The sequence below is a fragment of the Magnolia sinica genome, chromosome 6 (genome assembly GCF_029962835.1).
Source record: "Magnolia sinica isolate HGM2019 chromosome 6, MsV1, whole genome shotgun sequence".
Classification (NCBI taxonomy): domain Eukaryota; kingdom Viridiplantae; phylum Streptophyta; class Magnoliopsida; order Magnoliales; family Magnoliaceae; genus Magnolia; species Magnolia sinica.
This window is the reverse complement of record NC_080578.1, coordinates 78,405,172-78,432,845: the sequence shown is the minus strand read 5'-3', so window position 1 is coordinate 78,432,845 and position 27,674 is coordinate 78,405,172. Positions and strand designations below refer to the sequence as shown.

The following is a 27,674-nucleotide window of genomic DNA, read 5'->3' as shown; positions in this document are numbered from 1 at the left end:
TTCAGCACAAGAGGGATAAGAAGTTTCCAAAAGATAAAAGAGGGAGAACGGAAAGAATAGGAGAAAGAAAAATGTTAAATTAGAAACAAGGATTCTCTGATACTATGAAAAAATATAGAGAACGAGAGAAAATAGGAGGAGAACATTGGGAGCAGAGGTACCCAAATTAGGGTTGACGGCCCCACTCTCCCTCTTTCATATTAATGATTTTTCATAATGACAAAAGTTCCCTTAAAAACAAAAGCAAGAAACCCCATCATGCCTAAACCACCATTAAAAATAGAGCAGGTGTAGAAACAAATCAAAGTGAGCCTAGTTACGGCCCATCATGCCTAAACCACCATCAACAACAGAGCAAGTATAGAAACAAATCAAAGTGAGCCTAGTTACGGCCCACATCCACATCCATTAACAGGAAGTGTTGGGACTGAAAAAGTACCGACTTTGTATTTTTCAAAATTTGGCTAAGTATGGTGCTAGCGTGGCCAAATAGAGTGCAAGTTACAAGTTGGTGTGGCTCTCGAAGTGAAAACTATTTCGATGTTGGCACAACCCAATTAAGGCACTAGCGCGATCCATAATCCGAGCTGCACCAACCTCCTGCCACGTGGACGGACGTGATTCATCACCCTACCACATCATCATCAACCCTTCCTAATGCGGTACAACTAGGGCTGAAAGTTGGGCAGGTTGGATCAGGCTAGTGCTCAACCGTAGCCCAACCCAACCCAACTTGGGGTTGGGAATTCTAAACCCAAGCCCAACCAAAGTGGGCTCGGTCGGGTAGATACATGCTAATATTTTTGTTATTACATTAGTCTATTATATTTCAATACACGATTATTTTTTGTATCTATAATTTTATGAATTATATATGTAGTTATTTACTGTAAAGAACTTCATTTTTGCTAAACAAACAAGCTAAAATATAGGACAACTACTCCTTTAAAAGTCATGTTTTGTAGCACACAATCTATTTGGGAGAGAAATTCGGCGTATCTTCTTAGCTTGAGTCATCGAAAATGACGTGGACCAATGAAACCCGACGGCATTGGAATTTCATGTGCCTTCAACACAGACGATACACACTCAATTATAATTTATAAGTAACTTATATATCGATCAGATTCGGATTGGGTAGGGCAACCCGAGACCTCAATGCGAGCCTAACCCAAGTTTTATCGGGTTGGTGTTTGTATAGCCCAAGCCCGAGCCCAACCCAATGTCGGGTCGTTCGGGTTGAACCCGCCCAACTTTCAGCCCTATGTACAACTGACACGTGGCACGGTTTTGACCAAAGGGAGCTCAACATGCCATCAACAGCTCTCCCTAGATGCCTCAAAATACCCCATTCATGCCTTCATTTAGGACCTTTTCCCCACATTTTCTCCAAGTCTTACTCTTTTAGGCTAGTGTGGCCATCCCAAGGTAGAACTTGGGAAAAGTTCCAAGAGAAATGGCCAACTTCAAGGTTGGCGCGTCGGCACAAACCCCTAGCTGAGGGAAAGCCACGTTGGCTCGTATGTTGAGACGCATTAACTCCTTTGGCTGCCCATTGACGCCAAGAGGATGCCAAATTCTCTAACACGGCCACACTAACTCCTTTAAGGACGCCCCTACCCCCATTCCTCTCTTTTGCCTCTTCATTTCATCTCGTTCATGACATTATGAGGGTTTCCTACTCTCCATTGCTCTAATCCTCTTCTACAAATGAGCTCATTACATCAGAATTATTAGTCTCATCTCTATTACCACTCACGTGGTGATCATATATGCTATTAAGAGAAATATTCACTATTCTCTAACTTAGTACGGATTCATGGACACTATCCCATACATATCCAATTCAACGCCCTAGCAATATCCTTTATATGCAAACAATGTGTTCTCCAATGCAAACATGATGCTTCACTCCCTGTCTCAGAGATTTATATGCATAATGCACATACTCCCTTATCTTGAATCCTCTCTAAACTATCATGGATTCATACAGGAAAGGAGAACACTAGAAAGGGAGGAGTTGAGTAGGAGAATTGACGTCTCGATTGGCATCCCTCTCTGTAACTTCTCCGAGAGTAACAATATTACTGTGCTCACCATTGATTGGATGGTCCATCTCACTATTCATGGCAGAAGGGGATGCTACGATAGTTTGAGGCAATCCAACCCTATGCAGATGTAGTTACGACCTTCAAGTTCCCAACATCACTGCAGGCAATCCGGCCCTTAAGTGTTGTATCGAGACTTTTGGAGCAATCTGAAGAATTAGTTGAGATTAGGCAATACTGCTATCCCTGACAGTATCATATTACTGTTCAACAATAATGAACCCAATATCTCTACGAATGTTGACCACTTAGAGGGTTTGTGGTGGAGATGCACAAGAACAATAGTCAGTGGACCATTTCTTGCAAATTGAATTGAAGTGTCATATCCACTACCTCACCAACTGATAAATGGTCGAACTAACCATATTGCGATTGGGAAGGATGAAGGAAACTTCAGTATCAAATGATAGGATATGCCACCATATGTAACCTCAAAAAGCCAGGCCTGTCCAAATTCTTGAGATGGTCACAGGATAGGACCCAGTGTCTCTAGGATTGCTTGATCAAGCCCAAATTGATGGCAAAACAACTGGAATACTACGGTTCCCTCCAGACTTTTAAATGTTCGTGGATGGGTAGAGAACATGAACGGAGAGATACTAGATATTCACACTTGTTCTGACAACTCAGTAGAATCAATAAGATCCAAATCTTCATCTTCACTTGAAATGTCGAATCAGTAAAAGATAATGTCATCAAGGTTGCAGAAATGCCCAATTACGTCCCTATAATGGAACTTAGCCATGGGCCTTAATTGAAAGAAGCATAGAGGGATAGGGCAATAGCTTAAAAATGCCTCTTCATTTGCATTATAGAGCCAAGGAAAATAAACTCCTAACCACCCAGAAAGATAGTGCAAGGTGAAGAAAGGAGAAATCCAGGTTGGCCCTCTCTTGTGACTAGCCAAGTCACCCAATCCTTTGTAGATAGTAGCCAACACAACTAGGGCAAGGGCGATCGTAGAAACATTCGCCATAATGCCATTCAAGACAAATTAGAGGGTTAGACGCCATTCGCCTGTTGGGAACTTAGAAATACAATACCACTTAGCCAATAGGCAAGAAAAGCTGCGAGTTCACACACATCCGAATATTCAAGGGAATTAAAGCCGACTTGCAGTCTTTAAGAACCTCTTCTCTCTCTAACTGGTTAGTGAAGAACTTGTCGAAATCCAAACTATAGATAAACATGAAGGATGAAGATTCTAACAATAATCATCATAACTGAGAAAATCATAAAGGAAACATGCAATGGAGCGGGCCATCACTACAACCATGGAGTATGGAATTCAATTACTACTTAGGTTGGATCCGGCGAGGATGAGACCTCCCGATCTTGCATGGTCACACCCAATCGATCAATGAAGATCACTAGTCCGAAGAACCAAGAAGTTTCTCGGATTAGGGATTTGAGAATTTGGGGATTTAGGGTTTAGATCGGTTCTCAAGATTTTGATCGAAGAGGAATTAGCCAAAACAAAAAAATAGAAGAAAGAAAGTTATTACCTTGAGGAAGTTGGAGGGGCACAAGAAGAAATTAGAAGAAGAAGATCAAGGGAAGAGAAGAAGCACCATTAGAGAGAAGAGAGGAAGGAGGCAACCAAAGGGTTTGCTTTTCATTAATCAATAGTTAAAATTCGAGTTTAGGGCTTTAGCCCACTTAAATAAGCAAATAAAGACATAAAATTACTAAAATACCCTAGAATAAGTAAATAAAGACATAAAATTACTAAAAGACCCCTACGTCAAAAACGCACAAATAACATAAGTACGGAAAAGTTTGGGCGCTCGGTCTTCTTTCTTCAATCTTCCTTCACATGTGTCTTCCCTGAGTGGGGTCTTCTATATGTCCAATCACATGTGAAAGGTCTTCAGCTCCTCAATAGTCGCCTACCCACAAGGACGGCACTTGTGGTTGGCGCTTTCTTCGTTGGTACACCTTGAATGCGCTTGTGTCCGCATCAATTCCCCTCGGGTGAGAAAAACTCGACTCCGACAAGTTGAAACTGTTGTAACGCTCGAGTAGATCTGGATCAATACCCTGCAATGCGTCGCCCGACAGCCACGTAGATTCAGATGATGGTTTGTTCTTTCACTTGACAAGATACCTTTGGAAACTCCCATCTCTCGTGGATACTATCTTGTCATCCAAGATTTCCTCAATTGCTTCGTTATGGGTAATAGGTGGAGAAGGGGGTGTAAGGGGTTGGGTAGCAAACTCAGAAAAAGGCCATGAAAAGGACGATGTATCAACAATGGGAGTATGGGCACAGACTAGATCTTCCACATTAAAAGTTGGATTAATGCTCATTTCAGGTGGAAGGTCAACCCGATACGCGTTGGACCCAACCTTTTGTAATATCTTGAATGGTCCAGCACTACGCGCTTGTAATTTCTTTACAGATCCTTAAGAGAATCGCTCTGGCCTTATTCGCACCATTACATAGTCTCCTTCTTGAAATTCTTGCACTCTACGATGAGAATAGGCTGAAACTTAAAAATCATCATTGCACTTATTTAACAGCAGTCTAATATGTGTATGCAAATCATTAAAAAGCCGTGCGAATGCATCGGCTGACTCAGAAGACCTTTGGGTAACAGACATAGGTAAGAGATCTATGGGCATTCTAGGTTTATAACCACTTACAATTTCAAAAGGACTCAACCCTGTAGATCTATTAACTGACCCATTATAAGCAAGTTCAGCAGTTGGTAAAATTAGGTCCCAAGTCTTAACATGTTCACCCACTAGACAACGTAGAAGATTTTCAAGGCTACGGTTTACCACTTCAGTTTGACCATCTGTTTGTGGGTGGTAAGCAATAGAAAATTGCAAATGAGTTCCCATAATGTGCCACAGTGTCTTCCAAAAATAGCTAGTAAATCGAACATCACGATCAGACACTATGGTTTTAGATAACCCATGGAGACGCACCACACCATCAAAAAAGATACGAGCAACATGAGACGCATCTGACGTCTTCGAACATGGGAGGAAATGCGCCATTTTAGAAAAACGGTCCACAACGACAAAAACGGAATCGTGCTTTTTATAGTCTTGGGAAGCCCGAGCACGAAGTCCATACTAATGTCTGCCACGGAGCATGTGGCACTGCAATGGCGTGTACAACCCAGTATTTTGCTTTCTTTGCTTTGCCGGTTGATAAGTCGACACCGCCCTAAAACTTTGGCTACGTCTCGCTGGAGGCTTGGCCAATGAAACGATCTTCCACGAGGGCAATGGTCTTATCACTACCAAAATGGCCGGCTATCCCTCCCGAATGAAGCTCCCAGATGAGGAATTCACGAAGGGACATACGGGGAATACAAAGTCTGTCTCCCTTAAAAAGAAAGCCATCTTTAAGAACATATCCACCCATAATATGCTGGTCACTAGAGAGCGACGTGTAAGTACCCCCAAAATCAGGACATATGGGGTATTCATCTTTCAGTTGCTCAAATCCGACTACCTCTACACTCAAAGAGTTGAGCAACGCCACTCTCCTACTAAGGGCATCCAGTTGGTTTGTTTTCAACCCCGGCCTTGTGTTTCAAAACAAACGAATATTCTGAAGAAACGCTACCCACTTGGCATGCCTTGGGTTGAGTTTCTTCGGAGAATGCAAATATCTCAAAGCCTCATGGTCGAAAACAAAACGAATTCTTGCGGTAGGAGGTAGTGTCGCCAATGTCTCGGGATTACACTACCGCATAAAATTCTTTGTCGTAAGTGGAGTATTTTTGTTTTGCCTCATTCAGTTTCTCACTGAAATAGGCCACTGGGTGTCCTTCTTGACTCAACACTCCACCTATACCGACACCAGACGCATCGCACGCTACTACAAAGATTGTAGAAAAGTCAGGTAGACGCATGACAGAGCTTCCACCATCTTGCCCTTAATTTCTTTAAAAGCCTTGACGGCGGCTTTAGACCACACGAACTCTCCCTTTTTCATGCACTCGGTAATGGGAGCCATGATCGTGCTAAAACCCCTAATGAACCGACGATAAAAAGTTGCTAGGCCGTGAAAACTTCGCACCTCATGAATATTCCTTGGTTCTGGCCACTCAACTATGGCCTTGACTTTTTCAGGGTCTGCGCGCATCCCTTCAGATGACACTATAAATCCTAAGAACACAACTTGGTTAGACATGAATGCACATTTCTTAAGATTAGCGTACAACTTTTCCTTCCTAAGGACACTACAGACCTTCTTTAAATGTTCAAGGTATGATTCCTTAGTGGTACTATAAATAAGAATATCGTCAAAGTACACCACTGGGAATTTTTCCATGAACGGCCTCAAAGCTTGGGTCATCACCCGCATGAAAGTATTGGGTGCGTTAGTCAAGCCGAAGGGCATGACCAACCACTCATACAACCCATCTTTCGTCTTAAACGCCGTTTTCCACTCATCTCCTGGGCGTATACGAATTTGGTGATATCCACTCTTGAGGTCTATCTTAGAGAATATAGTGGACCTGGCCATCATGTCAAGCATATCATCAAGTCTAGGTATAGGGAACCTATACTTGACAGTAATTTTGTTTATGGCACGGCTGTCCACACACATGCGCCACGTGCCGTCTTTCTTTGGCGTCAACAATGCAGGCACGGCACACGGGCTCATACTCTCTTGGATGAAACCCTTTTGCGAAGCTCATCAACTTGCTTCTTCAACTCGCATGGCTGCAGGGTTCATCCTGTGGTGAGGAAGGTTCGGTAGAGTAGACCACAGGGACAAGATCAATGGCATGTTGTATGTCCCTCATAGGTGGCAACTCATTCGGTAAGTCTTCAGGAAATACATCACTGTATTCCTTCAGGACTGAGGTCACCTCACAGGGCAACTCTGATGGAACCTCGGGTGTAATTTCTCTAGCCACAAGGGCATACACCATAGAATCCTCCTTAGCCTCTTTTTCAAACTCTCTTCTGATTATATGTAAAGACTTAGGTTTGGATTTCCCCATTTCTCTAGGCTCACTTGCCTTCTCATCCTTCTTCTTTCCTAGTGTATTCTCAGGTGGCATGGGATTAAGTTTGATCTTTTTACCATTATACATAAAAGTACACGCATTCGAACGGCCAAAGATCGTGACATCATTATCGAATAGCCACGGTCTACCTAGGATAACATGCCCCACATCCATAGGTAAAACATCACACCACAGGGACTCTTTGTATGACCCAAACTCGATGGGGACTAGACATTGCTGGGTGACAGGTAGGGATGTCTTGTCAACCCAAGAAACTTTATACGGGTCTGGATGAGGTGTGGATTTCAGTTTTAAGCGATCTAAGGTGCTAGTGGAAATCACATTCTGACAACTTCAACTGTCCACTATCACCTTGCAATTCTTTTCACCACACTTGGCAATAGTGTAGAAGATAGTGCTTCGACGCCAGTCAGCACTACTTCTAGACTGAGCTAACACACGCCTGACTACTGCAAGCGTTGCTTCTCCATCCACTTCTTCATCAGTAAGTCCTCCTTCAGGGTGATACTCTTCAACTTCATAATCACCCTGGTCATCTCCACCCTCGTGGGATTCGCCTATAACTAAGGCTCTCCCACGGCTCTTCGTAGGACACTGATTAGACATGTGGCCAAGGTTGCCACACTCATAGCACCTCACTTGGCTCATGTTACTAGGACCGGCACCAAGAACCCCTTTGCCCTTGTCCTCCCTAGGCCTAGGCGGAATGGTCGCCTGTGCCCTAGGTTGATTACCAATATTAGGTCTAGTTCCTTGGGAACTAGATCTAGTATTGGAGTCTCGGGACTCAAAACGACGAACGACAGGAGCCTTCAGATACTGCTCTAACTCCTGCACGACTTGATATGCTTCATCTAAGTCCGTTAAGGGCCGAGTGATAAGCTCGCGCTGAAGATCTGCACAAAGGCCCGTCTTAAAACGCGAGAGCGTTACTAGAGGGTCTTCTCGGATATCACATCGCATCACATACTCTTCAAATTTAGCGATGTAGTCAGCGGCAGACATTGACCCTTGGCGTAAGGATTGCCATTGGTCAAGGAGCTTTGACGGTATGAGAGAGGAAGGTACTTCTCCTTCAACTTCTCTTTCATCTCATACCAATGTGTGATAGGGGCTCTACCAACTCTCTCTACCCTACGCTCGGTGTTGGTCCAGAAGAGCTTGGCTTGACCCACAAGCTTCATCTTAGCAAACCGCATTTGACGGTTTTCTGACATGCCATACCACTCAAAGTAGTGGTCCATGTCAGCAACCCAGTCAAGGAATGCCTTGGGATCCAAGCGTCCATCAAAACTCGGGGCCTCAACTCTCACACTCTTCATCGCACGCTCATCTGGATCATAACGGTCTTGATAACCACATGTGGTTCGTGCCTCTCGCACCACACCACGACCGTTACCACGATCTCTATCCTCACTACCACCACGTGTGGCAGCACGTTCTTCAATGATTCCTTCCACTTGGGAGTGCGCATCTTCCCCTACAGCGGGGTTTTCCTTTTGGGACGCCTCTAGTTGCTCCACCTTAGTCATGGTGGTGGTAATTTGGTTCTCAAGGCGGGCAAACTCACGTCTTTGACCCGCTTCTAGGGCGGTTATCTTTTGTATCAATTGAGCAAGTTGCTCAGATAACTGCTCGTTATTCATGGTAGGTTGAAGTCCGAAACCTCTACCTCTTCTCGTGGGCATACAATGAAGACTTGAACCAAACTCTACCTAACTAGACTATTAGGTGTTATGACTTTCAAGATGAATGCGATGAATGCAAAACTACTATGAACTGACACAATTAAGTTGAAACAGGAAACAACTCAAATCTGAAAATTTTCCAGATTAGAAACTTTCTAAAATTGGAAAGTTTCGAAAATTGAAAACTTTCTAAACTTGAAACTTTCCCAAGTTAAACCTAAAAATCAAAACCCTAATTTGATAACTCGATCTAGACAAAAACCATGCAACTTGGCTTTGATACCAAATTTGACGCAGGACGGCCCTAATTATGATGCATGCTCATGGAGATAATTAAACAGCGGAAATAAAAGGAATAAATGATCTAAAATTCTAACAATAATCATCATAACTGAGAAAATCATAAAGGAAACATGCAATGGAGCGGGCCATCACTACAACCATGGAGTATGGAATTCAATTACTACTTAGGTTGGATCCGTAAGGATGAGACCTCCCGATCTTGCATGGTCACACCCAATCGATCAATGAAGATCACTAGTCCGAAGAACCAAGAAGTTTCTCGGATTAGGGATTTGAGAATTTGGGGATTTAGGGTTTAGATCGGTTCTCAAGATTTTGATCGAAGAGGAATTAGCCAAAACAAAAAAATAGAAGAAAGAAAGTTATTACCTTGAGGAAGTTGGAGGGGCACAAGAAGAAATTAGAATAAGAAGATCAAGTTGAGAGAAGAAGCACCATTAGAGAGAAGAGAGGATTGAGTCAACCAAATGGTTTTCTTTTCATTCATAAATAGTTGAAATTCTTGTTTAGGTCTTTACCCCACTTAAATAAGCACATAAAGACATATAATTACTAAAATACCCTAGAATAAGCAAATAAAGATATAAGATTACTAAAAGACCGCTAACTAAGTCAAAAACGTGCAAATAACATAAGTATGGGAAAGTTTGGGCGCTCGGTCCTCTTTCTCCAATCTTCCTTCACATGTGTCTTCCTAAGTGGGGTCTTCTATATGTCCAATCACATGTGAAAGGTCTTCAACTCCTCAATATTCGCCTATCCACAAGGACGGTACTTGTGGTTGGCGCTTTCTTCGTTGGTACACCTTGAATGCACTTGTGTCCGCAGTCTTTAAGAACCTCTTCTCTCTCTAACTGGTTAGTGAAGAACTTGTCGAAATCCAAACTATAGATAAACATGAAGGATGAAGATCAGTTAAGGGTGGTCTAAAAAGAAAATGTAGCTAGAAACTGAAGGCATATAGAAATTAAAGGCTTGTTATGGTTTGCGGGTGAAATTACCGAGCCATTTCTTAAGATGGACCTTTCCGCTATTGAAGAAACCTAACTTTGTAAGTAATTCCAGAGTGGCCTTCTTATGTGGGGGACAATCTTCTTCCAGTTCATGGTTCAATTCGGCATTACAAGGGACATATTCTTCATAAAGCATGTCAGCTGAACTTAGACTGACAATCTTATACAAATCCCACAAGGTGGTGCTATCTCACTAATAGGGAAGTGGAATGAGTTTGTGATCGGGGACCAGAAGTTATAACAACTTTGATGACTATGGGTTCCCTCTCGAAATGTTGACTTGTCGCTGCAATCGCATTATAAATATTTGTAGCCTCCAGTATACCTCTATATTCAAAATGGAGCTTGCCCATGCAGCATATCTAGCTCAACGATTTGCAAGGCCTTAAATTCTAAATTCACTATCCCATAGTTCATCGTCAACTTCCCGATATATTTGTTAGTATGTCTCAAAATAATGAAGTGGGTTCACTTCATGAGGGTTATAGAATGGGTATAGTAGGATGGCTTCATTAACACCTTCAATTACTTGATCCTTACCGCCATTCTCCAACGAGCTGAAAAGAAGCCTTGGCTCCCAATGACACCATGCTCAAATGTCTCTATAATGCAATGTATCTCCATTATCCAAAGAACCTTTGCTAGCCAACGAACATTGTCTCTAGAGGTCCCTATCCAAAGTAATGACCCTTCCACAGAAAGCATCTTCAAACAAACTTGTTCCTGCTTCCAACCTACACAATGCCATATTGCTTGGCTCTTTTTCCTAAGCATGTTCACTTGGGCCTTTTGACAGTGATTTATCAACATTTCTCTTTTTTGGTCTTCCAAATATTTATTTCTGCTTTGAACTTAGTGTTAGAAGAATCAGACAATAAAGGAGTCGAATGCAATGTATGAGATGATCATCTAGGGGCAGTGCGCTCAACAATTCTCTCAATTTTGCTTGTTGTATTTGCGGTAGGAGTGGAGGATGGTGTACTCTACCATAACTAGAAAATGAGGCTATCCCCTTCCATATTGAAGAAGGGGGTTTACCACTTCTACCACCCCCCCTAGCAGTACGTTTAGTCCTAACCATTTTTCTGCATCAGCAAACAAAGTACGCTTTGGTTAATAACAACGAAAAAGTAGAAATAACGGAAATGAATGCCAATTAGAAAGGCAAAATTTGGCCAACTTATGCAAAGGTGCAGCCACACCAGCTCTATAGATGAAAATCAATGCTAAACCATTTTAAGTAGTGCTAGCGCACCCAGGCTTAAATAAATATGGACACTGGCGTGGCCATGCCGGTTGTTTTAAAGGGATTTACCCAAAGGAAGGTTGCGCCAACAGTTACGCAATTTGAAGTTATAGAATGTGGGAAATGATCTTAAGTCAACTATTTATAGTACATTTTAGAATATTTTTAAAGTTACTTTAGAAATGCATTTTTGCAAGAAGGTTTGATCAGATTCGATAGATTCAGTGTACATACATCCAACACACAATACATCTCCAATCTGCATTGAAAATGAGATCATATTGGACACAAGTGGAGGCATCTGTTGGGACTGAAAAGTTATTAACTTTGTATTTTTCAAATTTTGGCTAGGTATGGTGCTAGCACGGTCAAAAAGAGTGCAAGTTCCAAGTTGGCGCGAACTTCATCATTGTTGGTGCACCCCAGCTAAGTGAGGTGCTCTGTGCAGCCCATAATTTGAGTCGTGGCAGCCTCTTGCCATGTGGATGAATATGATTCGTCGCACTGCCACATCATGATCAGCCCCTCCTAGCGTGGTACAACTGACATGTGGCACAATTTTGACCAATGAAAGCAGGCAAGTTATCAACAGCTCTCCCTAGATGCCTATAAATACCCCATTGATGCCTTCATTTCGGAAATTTTCTCCATTTTCTCCAAGTCTTTCTCTTGTAGGCTAGTGTGGCCATCCCCAAGTGAAACTTGGGGACACTTCCAAGGGAAATGACCAACTTCGAGGTTGGCGTAGCCCGAGGGAGAACCGCACTGACTCTTATGTTGAACCACGTCAACTCCCTTTGAGTGCCCATTTACGTCGGGAGGTTGTCGAAGTCTCTAGCGCAGCCACACCAACTCCTTTAGGGACGTGGCTATCCTCATTCCTCTCCTTTTTTTACCTCTTAATTTCATCTCATTCATCACACCATGAGAGCTTCCTACTCTCCATTACTGTAAACTAAGGCTGTCAACGGGTCGGGCCTGGGATAGGTCTCGACTCGAATTTTGAACCGTTTCAGGCCAAGCCGTCAGGCCAGCCCTATTCAAAATTCTGTTTTTCCAGGCTGAAGCCCGGCCCATTGACACCCCTAATTGTAATCCTCTTCCACAAATGAGCTCATAACATCAAAACTATCAATTTCGTCCCTATTACCACTCACATGGTGATCAAATACACTATCACGAGAAACATTCATTATTCTTTAATCCAGTACTGACTCATGGAAGCAATCCCATACATATCCAATTCAATGCCCTAGCACTATCCCTTATACACAAACAATGCGTTCTCTAATGCAAACACAATGCTTCACTCCCTATCTCAGAGATTTATACGCAAAATGCGCATACTCCCTTATCCCGAATCCTTCCTACACTATTGTGGATTTGTACTAGAAAGGAGAACCCAAAAAGGCATTCTCATATATTAATTGATGCAAGACAAATGATTTAATACTAGCATGCAATGTGAAGATTATGAAAGAGTCCATAAAGTAATTCAATTAACAAAAGATGCTAACCCACCACGTAATTAAGAGTAAACAATAGGAAATAAAATCTGATTTAACCTAAATCACATGCCCGCATGATAAGAAAACAAATAAATCAATTAAAACTAAGCCCGATGGAAGGATAGAACTTCCAATTTAGCATATGCACGTTCAACACTCAAGGAACTGACTTGTACGTTCCATGATTAAGGTTAGGAAGGGAAAATTTTGAAAATTAAAATTTTAGAGTTCGTGGGAATTTGGGATTTTGGGATTAGGGTTTTTTTTTTTATAATTTGGGGAAAAGATGAAATTAGAGCTAAATTGTGTGGATCGATGGATTTAGGTATTAGTAGAGGGGAATTAAAGTTTTGATTGAAGGAAAGTTAGGGATTTTGGGTCAATTAAGAAAATTAGAAATTTAGGGTTTGGAAATTTGGGAAAATTAGGGAATTAGAGAATCTAGGGTTAGGGTTAGGGTTTATAGGTAGTGTTAGGAATGGGGAATCAAAGGATTTTGACAGGGGAAGCAAGGGAAAATCAAGGGATTGAGGGGTTGTTTGTATGGTTAGCCTAGGAGCTTGCACATGTGGTCGTACGGTCACACCGTGGGTCGTTGGCTAGGATTTTGGGTCCTCAATAATTGATTTCAGTTGGGGTTGAAGTTGGATAATGAAAAGTTGAAGAAAAAGATGATTTGGTTGGGAAGAGAAGAAAAGAGATGAAGTTTTTTGAAAAAATACCTCTTTTTGAATAGAAAGGAAGAGAAAAAGAAAATGATAGATGAAGGCCTTGCACCTCCGTTGAATGAAGAATAGAATCACACCACACTCAAGCTCCAAATCACATGAAGTATTCTTTAAATCATATAAAAAAGAGAAAACATAACTTTTTTTTTTCAAAATAATGACATTAGGGCTCCACACACCCCAATTTCTCTTTTATAGTATCAGAAAAGACCTTTTACAAAAAGGTGCTTTCAGATAAGATTCTCAACATAAAGATGCTTAATAAAATAAAAGTTATTCCTAACTCCTTAATCTCAACACAAATATAAGCTATACCAAAATAACGAAGCATATAAATAATCTAAACAACTAAACTATTTCATGACCCATAAGAGTCTATGATCAAGATGTCCGATGATAATGATTCAACGGTTTGATCATCGTGTCCACCTGATTCAACGGTCTGATGGCTCCATCAAGCTCCTATATGCAACCCATGTGCATCTTCCCGGTGTGGGGTCTTCAAAGATGCACGAACATGCACGTGGGGTCTTCATCGTTGCTAGGAATGTGAATTGGGCCATGTGGGCCTCATGCAATAGTCGTCTAGCAATAAGGAGACTGGCTCAGCCCTCCTCCGAAATGGTGTTCGGATGTCCTCATCATTGATATCTCACTATGTGAGAAGCCATAGAGCTTAGAACAAGGTGTCCCGTATTGGTTACGATACGGGCGTATCGACCGTTACGTATCGGTAACGGCCGATGCCATTACGCGATACGGGGCCGTAACGGGCACCCCTCCGATATTTGTATACGTAACGGCCGTTACTGCCCAGTAACAGCCAGGGTGTAACGGTTAGAAAACGGTAACCTTTTTTTTTTGGCTTTTTAAGGTCTATTTTTTCACTTTTTTTTCAGACTTCTTTCTTCCAAACACTTCCTAAATCAGTCTATTACTATTTTCGACCAATCTTAGCTTCATATTTCAGAGAAAAACAACTTATATTAAGGATTTTCTTGATTCGAAGTTCCGTGGGTCATTTTCCAAAAATTCCTCAAAAATAGGTATATATATTTTTTATTGAATGTTTTACTGTTTTAATGGTAGAATATGATGTATTAATCATAGTAGAACATGTTAATGTGCATTTTACAGATTCTTGACGTCATTTTCTATTTTTTTAAATTTTTTTTTCTATTTACGCACTATTTTCGGCCATTTTTCTGAAAATTCAAAAAATCATTTTTTATTGAATGTTTTGTTGTTTTAATGATAGAATATGATGTGTTAATCATAGTAGAACATATTAATGTGCATTTTACAGATTCTTGATGTCATTTTCTATTTTTTTTTAAATTTTTTTCTATTTACGCACTATTTTCGGCCCTTTTTTTGAAAATTCAAAAAATCATTTTTTATTGAATGTTTTGTTGTTTTAATGATAGAATACGATGTGTTAATCATAGTAGAACATGTTAATGTGCATTTTACAGATTCTTGATGTCATTTTCTTTTTCTTTTTAAATTTTTTTCTATTTACGCACTATTTTCTGCCTTTTTAAAAAAAAAAAATCGAAAAATCATTTTTTATTGAATGTTTTGCTGTTTTAATGATAGAATATGATGTGTTAATCATAGTGGAACATGTTAATGTGCATTTTACAGATTCTTGATGTCATTTTTAAAAAACAAATCTATTTATGCATTATTTTCGGCCCTTTTTTTGAAAATTCGAATTTTTTTTTTTTTATTAAATGTTTTGTTGTTTTAATGATAGATGTCAGTGTTAACTTGTTTTATGAGCAATTTATTCTTTGTTTCGGTACATGTTTAATTATTGTCATTATATATATATATATATATATATATATATATATATATATATATATATATATATATATATATATATATATATATTTTCTATTTTCAAATTAGTGATTTTATGTTTTTATTTTCTTATATTAGATAGGTTTTGGAGCTTCTTAGGGTTTAAAACATAAAATCATCTTTATTGATTAGATTCTGAAACTGTATATAATATTATAAATTTAGAATAGCGAGAGTGTCGAGTAGACTGGACTTACAATCTCACATAGACATAGGTCATACACTCATACTTATATCTAATCTATATCTAATTATCTAGCATCTACCTAAACCTAAAGAAATGTGTGGGTCTGGCCAACAAGTGAGGATATTGGATGACAACATTGTCAAAGGGTTGGTAGTACTAGGCACCAAATAAAGTGCAACTATTGTGATAGACTAATGACTCGTGGAATTACTCCTCTTAAACAACATTTGGCACATCGAAAGGATCAAGTTGTGGAATGTACCAGAGTACCGAAAGAGATAATGATTTTAATACAAGCTAGTCTGGATGAGTCGAAGGGTAAACGTGCTACTTTACAAAAGAAGAAAGATGAGATTTTGGATGTAGCTCGACAGGAGGTGTTTGGTCCTGAATATATATGTGTTCATGATGAATATATTATTGATTCTGACGAAGATTCAGATCGGGAATTAATTATAGCTAGGAGAGAGAGCTTGTGTCTAGTTCATGAAGGGAAAGAACGTCGCCACATGATAGGGGGGCAGTGGGAGTGGGCGTGGGAGTGGGAATGTAACTGCTTCTGCAGGGGGGTAGGTTTGGTGGGTTACGACGTTTGTTTGGGAGCCGACGACAGACATCTTCACATGATGCCCCTATACGTTTAGATGAAGAAGTAAATGAGCCTAGGAGACCCTCTATTGATCCAATCTTGTTTAGGAAAGAATCAACTAAACAAAAGAAGACAAAACAAATGTGGAGTAGAACTTCCATTGAGAAGCTAGGTAGAGCAGTAGCAAAGTTGGTAATTGATGCAGCAGCAAAAGCGGGTGAAGGAATAAAAGCTCTCACGGCTAAAGAGATTAGGGGGAAATGGATAGATGTAGAGTATGCGAATGTGAAAGCATACGTGGCTACCTTTAAACCTATATAGCAAGCCAGAGGATGCAAGATCATGTGTGATGGTTGGACTGGCCCAACCAGACACAACATGATCAACTTCATGTTGTACTGCCACTTAGGAACTATATACCACAAGTCAATTGATGCCTCGGAGGTAACAAAATATTCTACTTATATTACTAGACTAATGGATAAAGTTGTGGAAGAGATTGGAGATGAGAATGTAGTGCAGATTGTGACAGATAATGAAGCATCATATAAGCTTGAAGGACATAAGTTGATGAATAAGAGAGAATATCTTTTTTGGTCACCATGTGCTGCTCATTATATTAATCTTATGTTGGGAAAAAGAAGAATGTTAAGGAAATGGTTGAAAGGGCAAGAGAAGTGACGACGTTTATTTATAACCATAATCAAGTGGTCGCAATAATGAGAAAGTTCACGAAAGGACAAGAGTTGTTGAGGCCTGCGGCGACTAGATTCGCAACAAACTTTATAGCATTAAAGAGTTTATTCCAGCATAGGGGAGAGTTGAGTGAGATGTTCGCTTCCCGAGAATGGCTCAACACAAAACATGGGCAGAAGACATCAGGGACACCGGTTGAAGTTGCGAACACCATATGGGACAATGAATATTGGAAAATGGTAAAGTCGATCCTAAAGGTGATGGAGCCACTAATGAGGGTACTCCGTCTTCTTGAAACCGATGAAGCACCTACCATGGGCTTCTTATATGATGCCATGGATATAGAAAAGTTGGCAATTCAACGTGATTGCAGAAGATGGGATTCTTATTAGAGGATGATCGACAGGAGATGGATAAGACAACTCCATCAAATCTTCATGCTGTAAGTTACTAAATCCTATGTACAGATATGCCCCAATCATTTGTTGCGGATGATGAAGTTCGTGTCGAGCTAAATTATGTGATAAAGAGATTAGAGCCTGACTTAAATATGCAAATAACAGCGTTGAATGAATTAGATACATTTGGAAACTGCCTAGATAGCTTTGGAGATGCTTTTGCACAGCATGCAGTATCTAGGTTGCAACCGGCCGAATTGTGGATTAATTTAGGAGAGAGTACGAAGGCTCTCCAAAAAATCGCAGTATATGTTTTGAGCTAGACAACATCTTCCTCTAGCTGCAAAAAGAATTGGAGTTGTTTTGCGCTTATTCATTCAAAGAATAAGAATAGATTGCAGACTAGGACATTAGATAGACTTGTCTTCATGCACTAAAATATAAAACTAAGAATGCAACGACATCATAGGAGCATTACAACTGCCGATGACGCAGACTACAGTCCAATAAACGTTGACAATATTTATGATGAGGATGACCCGCTTCTACCATGGTTGGAAACAATGGAAAAACAAATTGAAGAAGATAGTGAAGAATTGGAAATTGATGATCCAAAAATACGCAGAGCGCAACAAGAGAGCCGTGCAGATGTGTTGGACCTAATAAGAGGGGTAACATTTATGCCAAGTACGGGTACGGCTCAAGATCAACAAAAGAGTACGAGCAGTGGTAGCGTGACCGTGTCGGATGATGGTGATGATGACCCCCTTGCCCCTGGTGCTGACACTTCTGGTGTTGCTCAGCACCCTATACAGCCGTCTACAGATTGCGATGTCGATGAACATCGACGAGGTAGTACACGAGGTCGGACTTATGAGTATACCGAGTCACGATACAGCAAGCAGGAGAAGGGTACGTCTAGTGGTGCACCGGGTCTGGGAGGTCCGGAACATCAGCAGGCTCATGGTCCTGGTTATTATGATGGATATTTTTATGGTCAATTGGATTATGATTATGGTGGTTATACTGAGCCTGTTCCATCACATTCATGTTGGAGTAGTCCTCCCGATCAATATTTATATAATTATAGATATCCAGATCCAAATCCAAGTTACTTATCACACCAGACGCACTCTCAATCTCAAGATTCTCAACAGCTTTGAGTATGGGCACCAGTATGACTATCCTTACTCGGGGTCGAAGTCGTTGCCTAGTCAGGATCAGTCATCCTCTAGTTTCATTGATCTTATATTACCTTCTAGCACTGGATATTATGGATATGCAGCATCTACACCTATTGGACAACCTTAGCCTGATGAAGACGATGACGATGACGATGATGTGGAGGTCGAGCAACCACAAAAAAATAGATTTTCATTTTGGTGGTGACTTGTGATTATAAGTATATATTTGTATTAAGGTAAGTATTTGCAGCAGATAGCTCACAGCAGTATTATTGCAAGAAGCCAAGCATACACTTGACACTGCCAAACTTTTATTTAAAATAGCTCCCCCGACAACCAATCAAGTAATCCTTAATCAAGTTGCAAGGGAGTATATCAGACACTACTATTTTTATTTATTTATTTATTATTATTATTTTAATATTCTTGACATAAGGATGACAGGTCATAGACAGGAATCACAGTCACATCCACAAGTACGTTCGAGAAATTCCTCAAAAATAATTGCAAACACCTAATGTAAGATATTTTCATATTACATTCATTCTAATATATCTATCATTGATTGTAGATAGTTAGAAAATTAAATTCATCAGACAGTCCGATACAACTTCTCACCAAAGAGTGGACTGTTACACCACCATAAACATTTTCAATTTATAAATGAATGCATATTTGGAATGCTTAGAATATTCCGGATTTAATCCATATTTTTTCATATTTTTTTGGCAAATTTTTTTTTTTACGCCGTTACAGGCCGGTTACGGCCCCGTATCGCCGTTACGCCCCCATATCCATATCGGTATTGGAGGGCACCGTTACGCCAACCGATACCGATACGGGATACCTTGGCTTAGACTGATGATCGCACAGTCAATCCATGAATTGTCTAAAGGCAACCATCCTTGCATTCATTTTTGCATATCATGCATCTCTTACATTCTATCATGTATCATTGTTTTGTCACAATATCTATATGTATCACAGTTTTGTCACCATATCTTACTTAGTATCAAGGGTTATTTTATGAAATGTAATTAAGGGTTTACAATAAATCACAACCCAAAATGTATTAAGAACCCATATTATAATAATAGCTTTCTAACTACATGCATTCTCATCTCCTGTGCGAATATGGCAATGTGATGAGAATGTCTTATGAATGAATGACAATGAATACAATCCCTAGTGCAATATTTATCCAATATTTATACTCAATACGAATCCCAATCAATAGGAGGATAGATGGAGTAGCCTTTTAAACTACATATTGTCCCTGTGATTAGTCCGTAAATATATCACCAATGTTGTAACTAATCAAACTAGCTCTCAATGCGGTGGTAAGTCATATCCACAACTTGATGAGAAATGAGATAGCCAGATATTCATTATACACGTTTGTTTTCATTTGATTGATTGCACAACTTTGCATCATGTATAGGAGGAGATACAAGGAACAAAACCAAGCTCTCCAATGGTCGGACTTGCACATGGTCAAAAGATCAAAAACATCCATCCTGAATGATTTCAGTACAAGTTTGTGAACATGCTTATGAATTTCGAGATCTTGATACCTTTGCCAATAAAAAGCTCGAGAACTAACCCGATTAGTACTCTCTTAATAGTCCAAAATTTTCTACTAAGCTACATATATCCCATGCCATAGTTCTTGGAAGATCCGAAATTAATTTACTGACAGTTTTTCAAAGTGGAACTCTAAAATACCTGCAGCTTAAATTAATTTATTGACAGTTTTTCAAAGTGAAACTCAAAAGTACCCGCAGCTTCCTGGCCAGTCATCGCATCAACCACAAGCAGAACTTCTGTAGGATTTACTGCCGCCTTCACTTCCTTCAACTCATCCATCATAGCTTTGTCTATCTGATAAAAAAATGTCAAATAAGCTGACATCAGCCACACATGCTGACATGAAACCAACTTGCACACTAAAGCAATCATTGAGTTCAAGTTTATAAACATGGTCGCTGAATCATATCAGACCAGTCTGATCAAAGCCCCAGCAAATATAAACCCTGTTATGTCTCTATATGGATAAGAAGTGTAATCATGAGAATGTATCTGTAAACAATTAAACGATCTACCAATGCGCTTGCATAATCAGACCTTTGCAGGTTAGGACTTTATTCTGTGAGGCAAGAAAATATTTTGTAGCTTATCAAGGATCTACTGACTACATATGGAACAAGATTGTTATAATTTCTTCACTTTGTACGTAGCTATAAATCATAAACCAAATTTACTATTTCCATTTATCAAACCAAAACCTCACAAAATATAAAGTCTTCAGTCAACCACAAAGTAAACAAATAAACAGAAAATAAAAGATTTCATAAAACCTGAAGTCTTCCAGCTGTATCCACAATGACCACATTGGTCATCTTCCTTTTGGCCTCTTCCAGGCCTCGTCTAGCTATATCTGAAGGCTTTATATCAGTTCCTTCTGAATAAACAGGCACATCTACCTATCATACAGTCACAAAGAAAATGAGCATGAATTGGAAGGTTCAAAGGCCGAAATGGTGGAAATACAAATACAGCTCATCTTTGAATTTGCTAGTAAGAATAGATGATAGAATTACTCACTGATTCTATATTCTAGAGCTGATCTGAAATGGCACCACCACTTCAAAGTTCAATCTATGCTCAATGGGACATCCCATTTTGTCTATTACTTAACCCACTAAGGTGAATGTGTATAATGTTAGATGGTTCCTGGATTAGGTTGTGCATACATGCATGTCACAGAACCTCTACTAGTATCTCAACAAAATAATTGTTTTTTGTGTTACTAGAATGCTTGAAGAGCTTTGCTTTTTGTGTTACTTGAATGCTTGAAGAGCTTTGCCACACCCCCATGTAACTCTCCACAATGCACCTCTATAAATGGACATTGAAGATGTTCATTAGGTAGGCCATGACATGTTGATAACCTCACCCACAATCAGGCTTGCCCACTTGTTATGATCATGTAGCTCATTTACATTAAGGCCATTGTATATGGATTTGTTTCCAAAATATACATATTCCTAGAATAGGAAGACCAATGATTTCGGGAAATCATTAGATGCTAACAAGATTATTATTAGGGTTTGGGTGGATCTCATTCACCAAGTTATCAATAAAATTTGCTATCTTATTTTTACCATTTTCGGTTCCCAGTATGCAACTCATTAGGAGCATGAAATGTTTAGGTTGAATGTGGGCTGTTGGCAATTTGTTATCTACTATTTCTATGTATGCCCGCTTTGAATGATGGCCTGATTTTGGGCCAAGTTATCTACCCAGTGGGGCGTCATGCCTCGGATATCCCACTCATGTGCTTGGCTAGCACATGAGGTTGCATGTGGAGGAGCATGTTGAGGGATGCATGTGAGTTTAGAAACACCAACTGAAAACAAGGATTTAAACCTGCCAGAAGCTTGTGTTGGGTATGAACATCCCTTCTAAAAGCTCACATTTCTAATTGAGTAAACAAGATTTATTTGAAACAAAAAGAAATTCAATGAGTCAAACATGATGTGAGCAATCTCCCAAGAGCCTAAACCTCATGATCATTAACATATGATGCTAAAGCACTCAATATGAACAATATAGAAAAAAATGGCTAGTTCAGTCCACAATTCATTGCCCTTTTCATGGATACAAAATCCATTCAAATACGGAAGACAATACCACTTAATAAAATGGGAGGATATGCAAAAGCCAAAGGAAGGGAGATTGTTATTGACAGAATAAGAGAGAGAAATATCGGGTGTTGCTCTTGAAGTGGTCGTGGCTTTGGCAGCAAACATGAAGCTCTGTAGAGAAAAGTTATTACTAGAACGTATAAAGAGAAAGCTATGAGATGGACCCCAGGAAAAATCAGAAGAGTTAGGGGCTCATTGGTGTGGAAGAACATCTCTGTTTTCAGTAACCCAAATCATCATCATCTAAGTCTTAACCCAAACTAACTGGATCAGCTATAAGAATCTTGTTCCATCATTCCACTCTATGCAGGACCATATCCTCAGTTAAACCATTCCAGACTTGTTCAATACTTTTTCTACAAAGTCTTCTCTTATCACTTCCACCTACATTGTTTTGGGTCTTCTCCATACCCTTCTAGAGCCTTCAACTTGAACCAACTCCCACTTAACCAGTGCAGCTCGTGGTTTCCAATGCACATGGCAAAACCATCTAAGTCTACTTTCCCTCATCTCATTTTTCCTATTATTGCTACTCCTATGATCCTTCAAATGCATTCATCTATCATATCCTTGTCTTGCCACTATTTTATCTCCTTATTCTCATTTCAGCTATGTTTATTCTCTGAACATCCTTTTTCTTGGCTGTCCAACATTCCATCCCATAAAGCATTACTGGTCTTATAGCTATCCTATAAAATTTCCCCTTTAGTTTTGTTTGCATGCAAATATCACATAAACTCTAGAGGCACATCTCCACTTGATCCACCAAGGTCTAATTTTCTGAGCAACGTACTTCTCAATCTCTCTACTCTCTCGAATTATCATCCCAAGGCATTGAAAATGGCCATTTCGGGGTACTTGGTCAGCAATCTTAACTAATTTTTCAGTAAAGTAAATGTAGTGGAAAAACCTTTTGCGGAGGGGATTAGATACAAGATTGGCACTGGTGACAAAGTCATATTTTGGAAGTACCTTTGGGTCGGGGACTACGATGGCTCATGAAAACCTAAGGTTGTATCACATCTCTCAGAAGGACATTCTAATCAAGGATTGATATGAGCCTTCGGGAGGAAAATGGTGTTAATGTTCCATTAAGGAGATTGATTAGTGATGAAATTCTTATGATATCGGAATTATTAGGTATTCTGGTAATGCTTTTATTCCCCTCGATGAACCCAACGAAAGTATTTGGGCCCCTACCTATCTAGTGTAGACACCCCACTAGAGACTAACCTTAGATTACAAATTTTAACTCGATTTGATGAAATTTCAAGTTTATTTGGATAAATCATGAAGATGTTCTGCCCACATATACATCGAATGGCTCACATTGATTTCTCCCTCATCTTAAATTGGATTTTAATTATCTTGGGTTCTATTGTACGGTACTTGAAAGATCTGCAATGGTAGTGATATTTCCCAAATCAGATGTGCATGATTTGAATTATGATGCACATGTGGACAATATCCTGCTATCCAGATTGTACTGGGCCACTAACTGGACATTTCGACTTTAACTTTTTAGAAAATCGGACATCAATTGGTTCGATCTTTTATACATCACGAATGCATCCGAAAAAACTTTCTAACAGTACTAAGATCTCATGATTTTGATTTATAAGCAAAACTCATGGTCCATTTTGATTTATAAGCAAAACTCATGGTCCATTTTGATGAATATGCAGTCCTTGTTTTTACTGTTTTGCCACTTTCAGAAAATTCTTCATTTAAATCAGTTTGGGATTTTGACCATACTACCACTCTGGTATGGTCAAAATCTCTAAATCGAAGGGAAGTTCCAAATATTCCGAAGGTAGTCATCTGACAGGTCTTAAAAAGTTTTTCAAACCAAATCGTCGTTGTCCTTGTATTAGTAGTTGTACGGTTTTTGAGTGAATAAGAAGTCAAGTTGTATTCAATCCCAAGAAAGTGACGTGGTGAAAGCCCTTTTTGGGCGTGGGGAAAGCCCAACTCGTGGGGCCCACATTGATGTATGTGTATAATCCATGCCGCCCATCCTTTTTGCCGTCTCATTTTAGGGCTAGGGCCCAAATATCAACCTGATCCATAGCTAGTGTGGACCACATGATAGAAAACAATGGCAATAGTGCCACCCATTGTTAAAACTTTTTAGGCTCACTATTATGTTTATTGGAAGTGGACCATACCCAAGTCAGGACTTCTTGGGACCACGACGAGCTGGCCGACAAGGTGGACGGAACTGATCACCCAATTGTGGGCCTTAGGCTATTATGGTACCAATGGCTACGGACTAAAACATTCTTTCACTGCGGATTTAGTCCATAGCCTTTCATCCATTTTTGGTCATAAAGGAAGTGAACATATGATAACCACGACCCTTTACACATCACAACTCCGACCCTTAACACATCACAACCTCGACCTTGACAACCTCGACTCTTATCACATCGCAACCTCGACCCTTAACACATCACAACCGCGACCCTCCCAACCTTGATCTTTAACACATGACAACCCTGACCCTTAACACATGATAACTCGACCCTTAACACATAATAACCTTGACCTTGATAACCCCGACCCTTAACAACCCCAACCCTTAACACACGACAACCTCGACCTTAATAGCCTTTCATCCATTTTTGGTAGTAAAGGAGTGAACATATGACAACCACGACCCTTAACACATCACAACCTCGACCCTCACATCCTCGAGGTTGTCATGTGTTAAGGGTCGAGGTTATCAAGGTCAAGGTTGTGATGTGTTAAGGGTCAGGGTTGTCATATGTTCACTTCCTTTACTACCAAAAATGGATGAAAGGCTATCAAAGTCGAGTTTGTCATGTGTTAAGGGTCGAGGTTGTCATGTGTTAAGAGTTGAGGTTGTGATGTGTTGAGGGTCAAGGTTGGGAGAGTCGGGGTTGTGATGTGTTAAGGGTCAAGGTTGTCATGTGTTAAGGGTCGACGTTATGAGAGTCGATAATGTGGGGACATTTTCACAATGGTCTCAAGTGGGGTAACATGCGAGATGCAGGGGCACACTCGGGGTGGGTGGCCCACAGAACCCATGGATTTGGGGCCTGTATGAGACAGGTGGCTCGTGTGAGGCGGAACCCATGGATTTGGGGCCCACGAGGAGGGTTCAGCCGAGGACCTAACCCATGGATTTGGGGCCTGGGCTATGAGATAAAGGGATTAATTCACCACGCTCTATTAGTTTGAGCTTTTAGAGCAAGTGGTTAATTGTCCTGCATCAAATTGGTATCAGATTGAGAGGTCGAGACTCCTCACCGGGGGTACTTAATGTGAGGCATTTTTACACCGGACTCGAGTGGGGTGGCCTATGGGATGCAGGGGCACACTCGAGGCGGGCGGCCCATGGAACCCATGAATTTGGGGCCCATGTGAGATGGGTGGTTCGTGTGAGGCGAAACCCATGGATTTGGGGCCCACGAGGAGGGTTCGGCCGAGGACCTAACCCATGGATTTGGGGCCTAGGCTATGAGATAAAGGGATTAATTCACTATGCTCTATCGGTTCAAACTTCTAGAGCAAGTGATTAATTGTCCTACATCAGTCGAGGTTATCATGTGTTAGGGATCAGGGTTGTCATGTGTTAAGGGTCGCGGTTGGGAGGGTCGGGGTTGTGATGTGTCAAGGGTCGAGGTTATCATGTGTTAAGGGTCGAGGTTGTGAGGGTTGAGGTTGTGATGTGTTAAGGGTCGGGGTTGTGATGTGTTAAGGGTCATGGTTGTCATATATTCACTTCCTTTACTACAAAAAATGGATGAAAGGCTATGGACTAAATCCACAGTGAAAGAATGTTTTAGTCTGTAGCCATTGGTACCATAGTCTAAGGCCCATAATGGGGTGATCCATTTCGTCCACCTTATCGACCAGCTCGTCATGGTCTCAAGAAGTCCTGACTTGGACTTAGGCATGGTCCACTTCTAATAAACATGACAGTGAGCCTAGAAAGTTTCAACAGTGGGTAACACTGTCACCATTGTTTTCTATCATGTGGCCCATACTAGCTCTAGATCACGCTGATATTTGGGCCCTAGCCCTAAAATGACATGGAAAAAAGGATGGGTGGCTTGGATTATACACAAACATCAATGTGGGCCCCACGATTTGGGCCTTCCCCATGCCCAAAAAGGGCTTCCGCCACGTCACTTTCTCGGGATTGAATACGATTTAACTTCTTATTCACTAAAAAACCGTACAACTACTAATACAATGACAAGGGCAATTTGGTCTGAAAAACTTTTTAAGATTTATCAAATGACTACCTTTAGAATACTTGGAACTTCCATTCGATTTAGAGATTTTGACCATACCACAATGCTAGTACGGTCAAAATCCCAATCAGTTTCCCTCCAAGTTTTAAAAGGAATTACATCATTTAAACATGATTTGGACTCCCTTAAACCAGATTATCAACCAAGAAGCTTGCTAAAAATTGCAAAAACGCCATGCATGGGGTGAAGTCTCACAATAACCCCAATTTGGCAATATCTAAGAAGCTTATATATATTCTGTCTCTAACAAACCTTAACCTCTCTACTTAGAGAAATTGCCATCTTGTCCTTGCATCCTTGAGAATTCCCCAACAAATTTTGGCTTTATCTTTTGTTAATGCTCTCAATAGTCTCCAATTTTGCATTTTGCAATCCAGGGAGCTCAATAAGTAGAGGAGCCTCATTTATGAAAATGGTAATTTGATCTCTTGTATTGAGACTCTACTGAAATTAAAAAAGAAAACTGAAAGTGCCCTTGTTTGTCAATTAATGTGATGTTTGAGTCATATAGTCCAGTGAGCCCCACATGAAGACTACAAGCTAAAGACTCAACAAAGAGGAAGTGTTCAAAAGATCTTCAAAGGTAAATGAAACCTCACATCCCATGACTAAAACACCTCAGGTAATTATTCCCCTAAAAATGAACTAATCTTTCCCAAAAACAACTAGGAAAACATCTTGGATAGATTAGAAAATCAAATTGCAAAAATCATAACTTTTCTGCAACTTTCGAGTCATCGAACAGTACTCGATGGCACCGAGAAAGGACTGAATTTTGTCTAGCAACCAAATCAATTTTCTAGGACAATACTCTATTACATCGAATAGAGTTCGATGACATCGAATTTACATGTTTGATGACATTGAACTATCTTGATGTCATCGAAAAATAAGTACTCATGTCCAGCAAGCTCAGGTCGAAAATCACTTAAATACTTGATAACTCAAACTACGTTCAATGACATGGAAATTCAAATTTCGATGACATCGAACATATGGCTGATGACATCGATCTTGAGCCTGACTTATCTAGAGAGTTCTATTGGAAAATCATGAACTCTTCGATGACATCAAATTTCCTTCGATGACATTGGAATTCAAACTTCGATGACATCGAAAATGGACCAGACTTGTCCAAAGTGTTTTAAGGAAAATGAATTGAACTAT

At 40.2% G+C, this 27,674-nt stretch overlaps 1 protein-coding gene across 2 annotated transcripts in view; it reads right to left on the bottom strand.

The window, feature by feature from the left end:
* LOC131248901 (signal recognition particle subunit SRP54, chloroplastic) overlaps positions 1-27,674 on the bottom strand; it is a 60,711-nt gene that overhangs the window by 23,160 nt on the left and 9,877 nt on the right. For both annotated transcript variants that reach the window (XM_058249412.1, XM_058249413.1), the window contains 2 exons: positions 20,875-21,000; positions 20,296-20,398 (listed from right to left, as the gene is read on the bottom strand). In XM_058249412.1, coding sequence (XP_058105395.1) covers positions 20,296-20,398; positions 20,875-21,000 — 229 coding nt within the window. The remainder of the gene's footprint in view (positions 1-20,295; positions 20,399-20,874; positions 21,001-27,674) is intronic.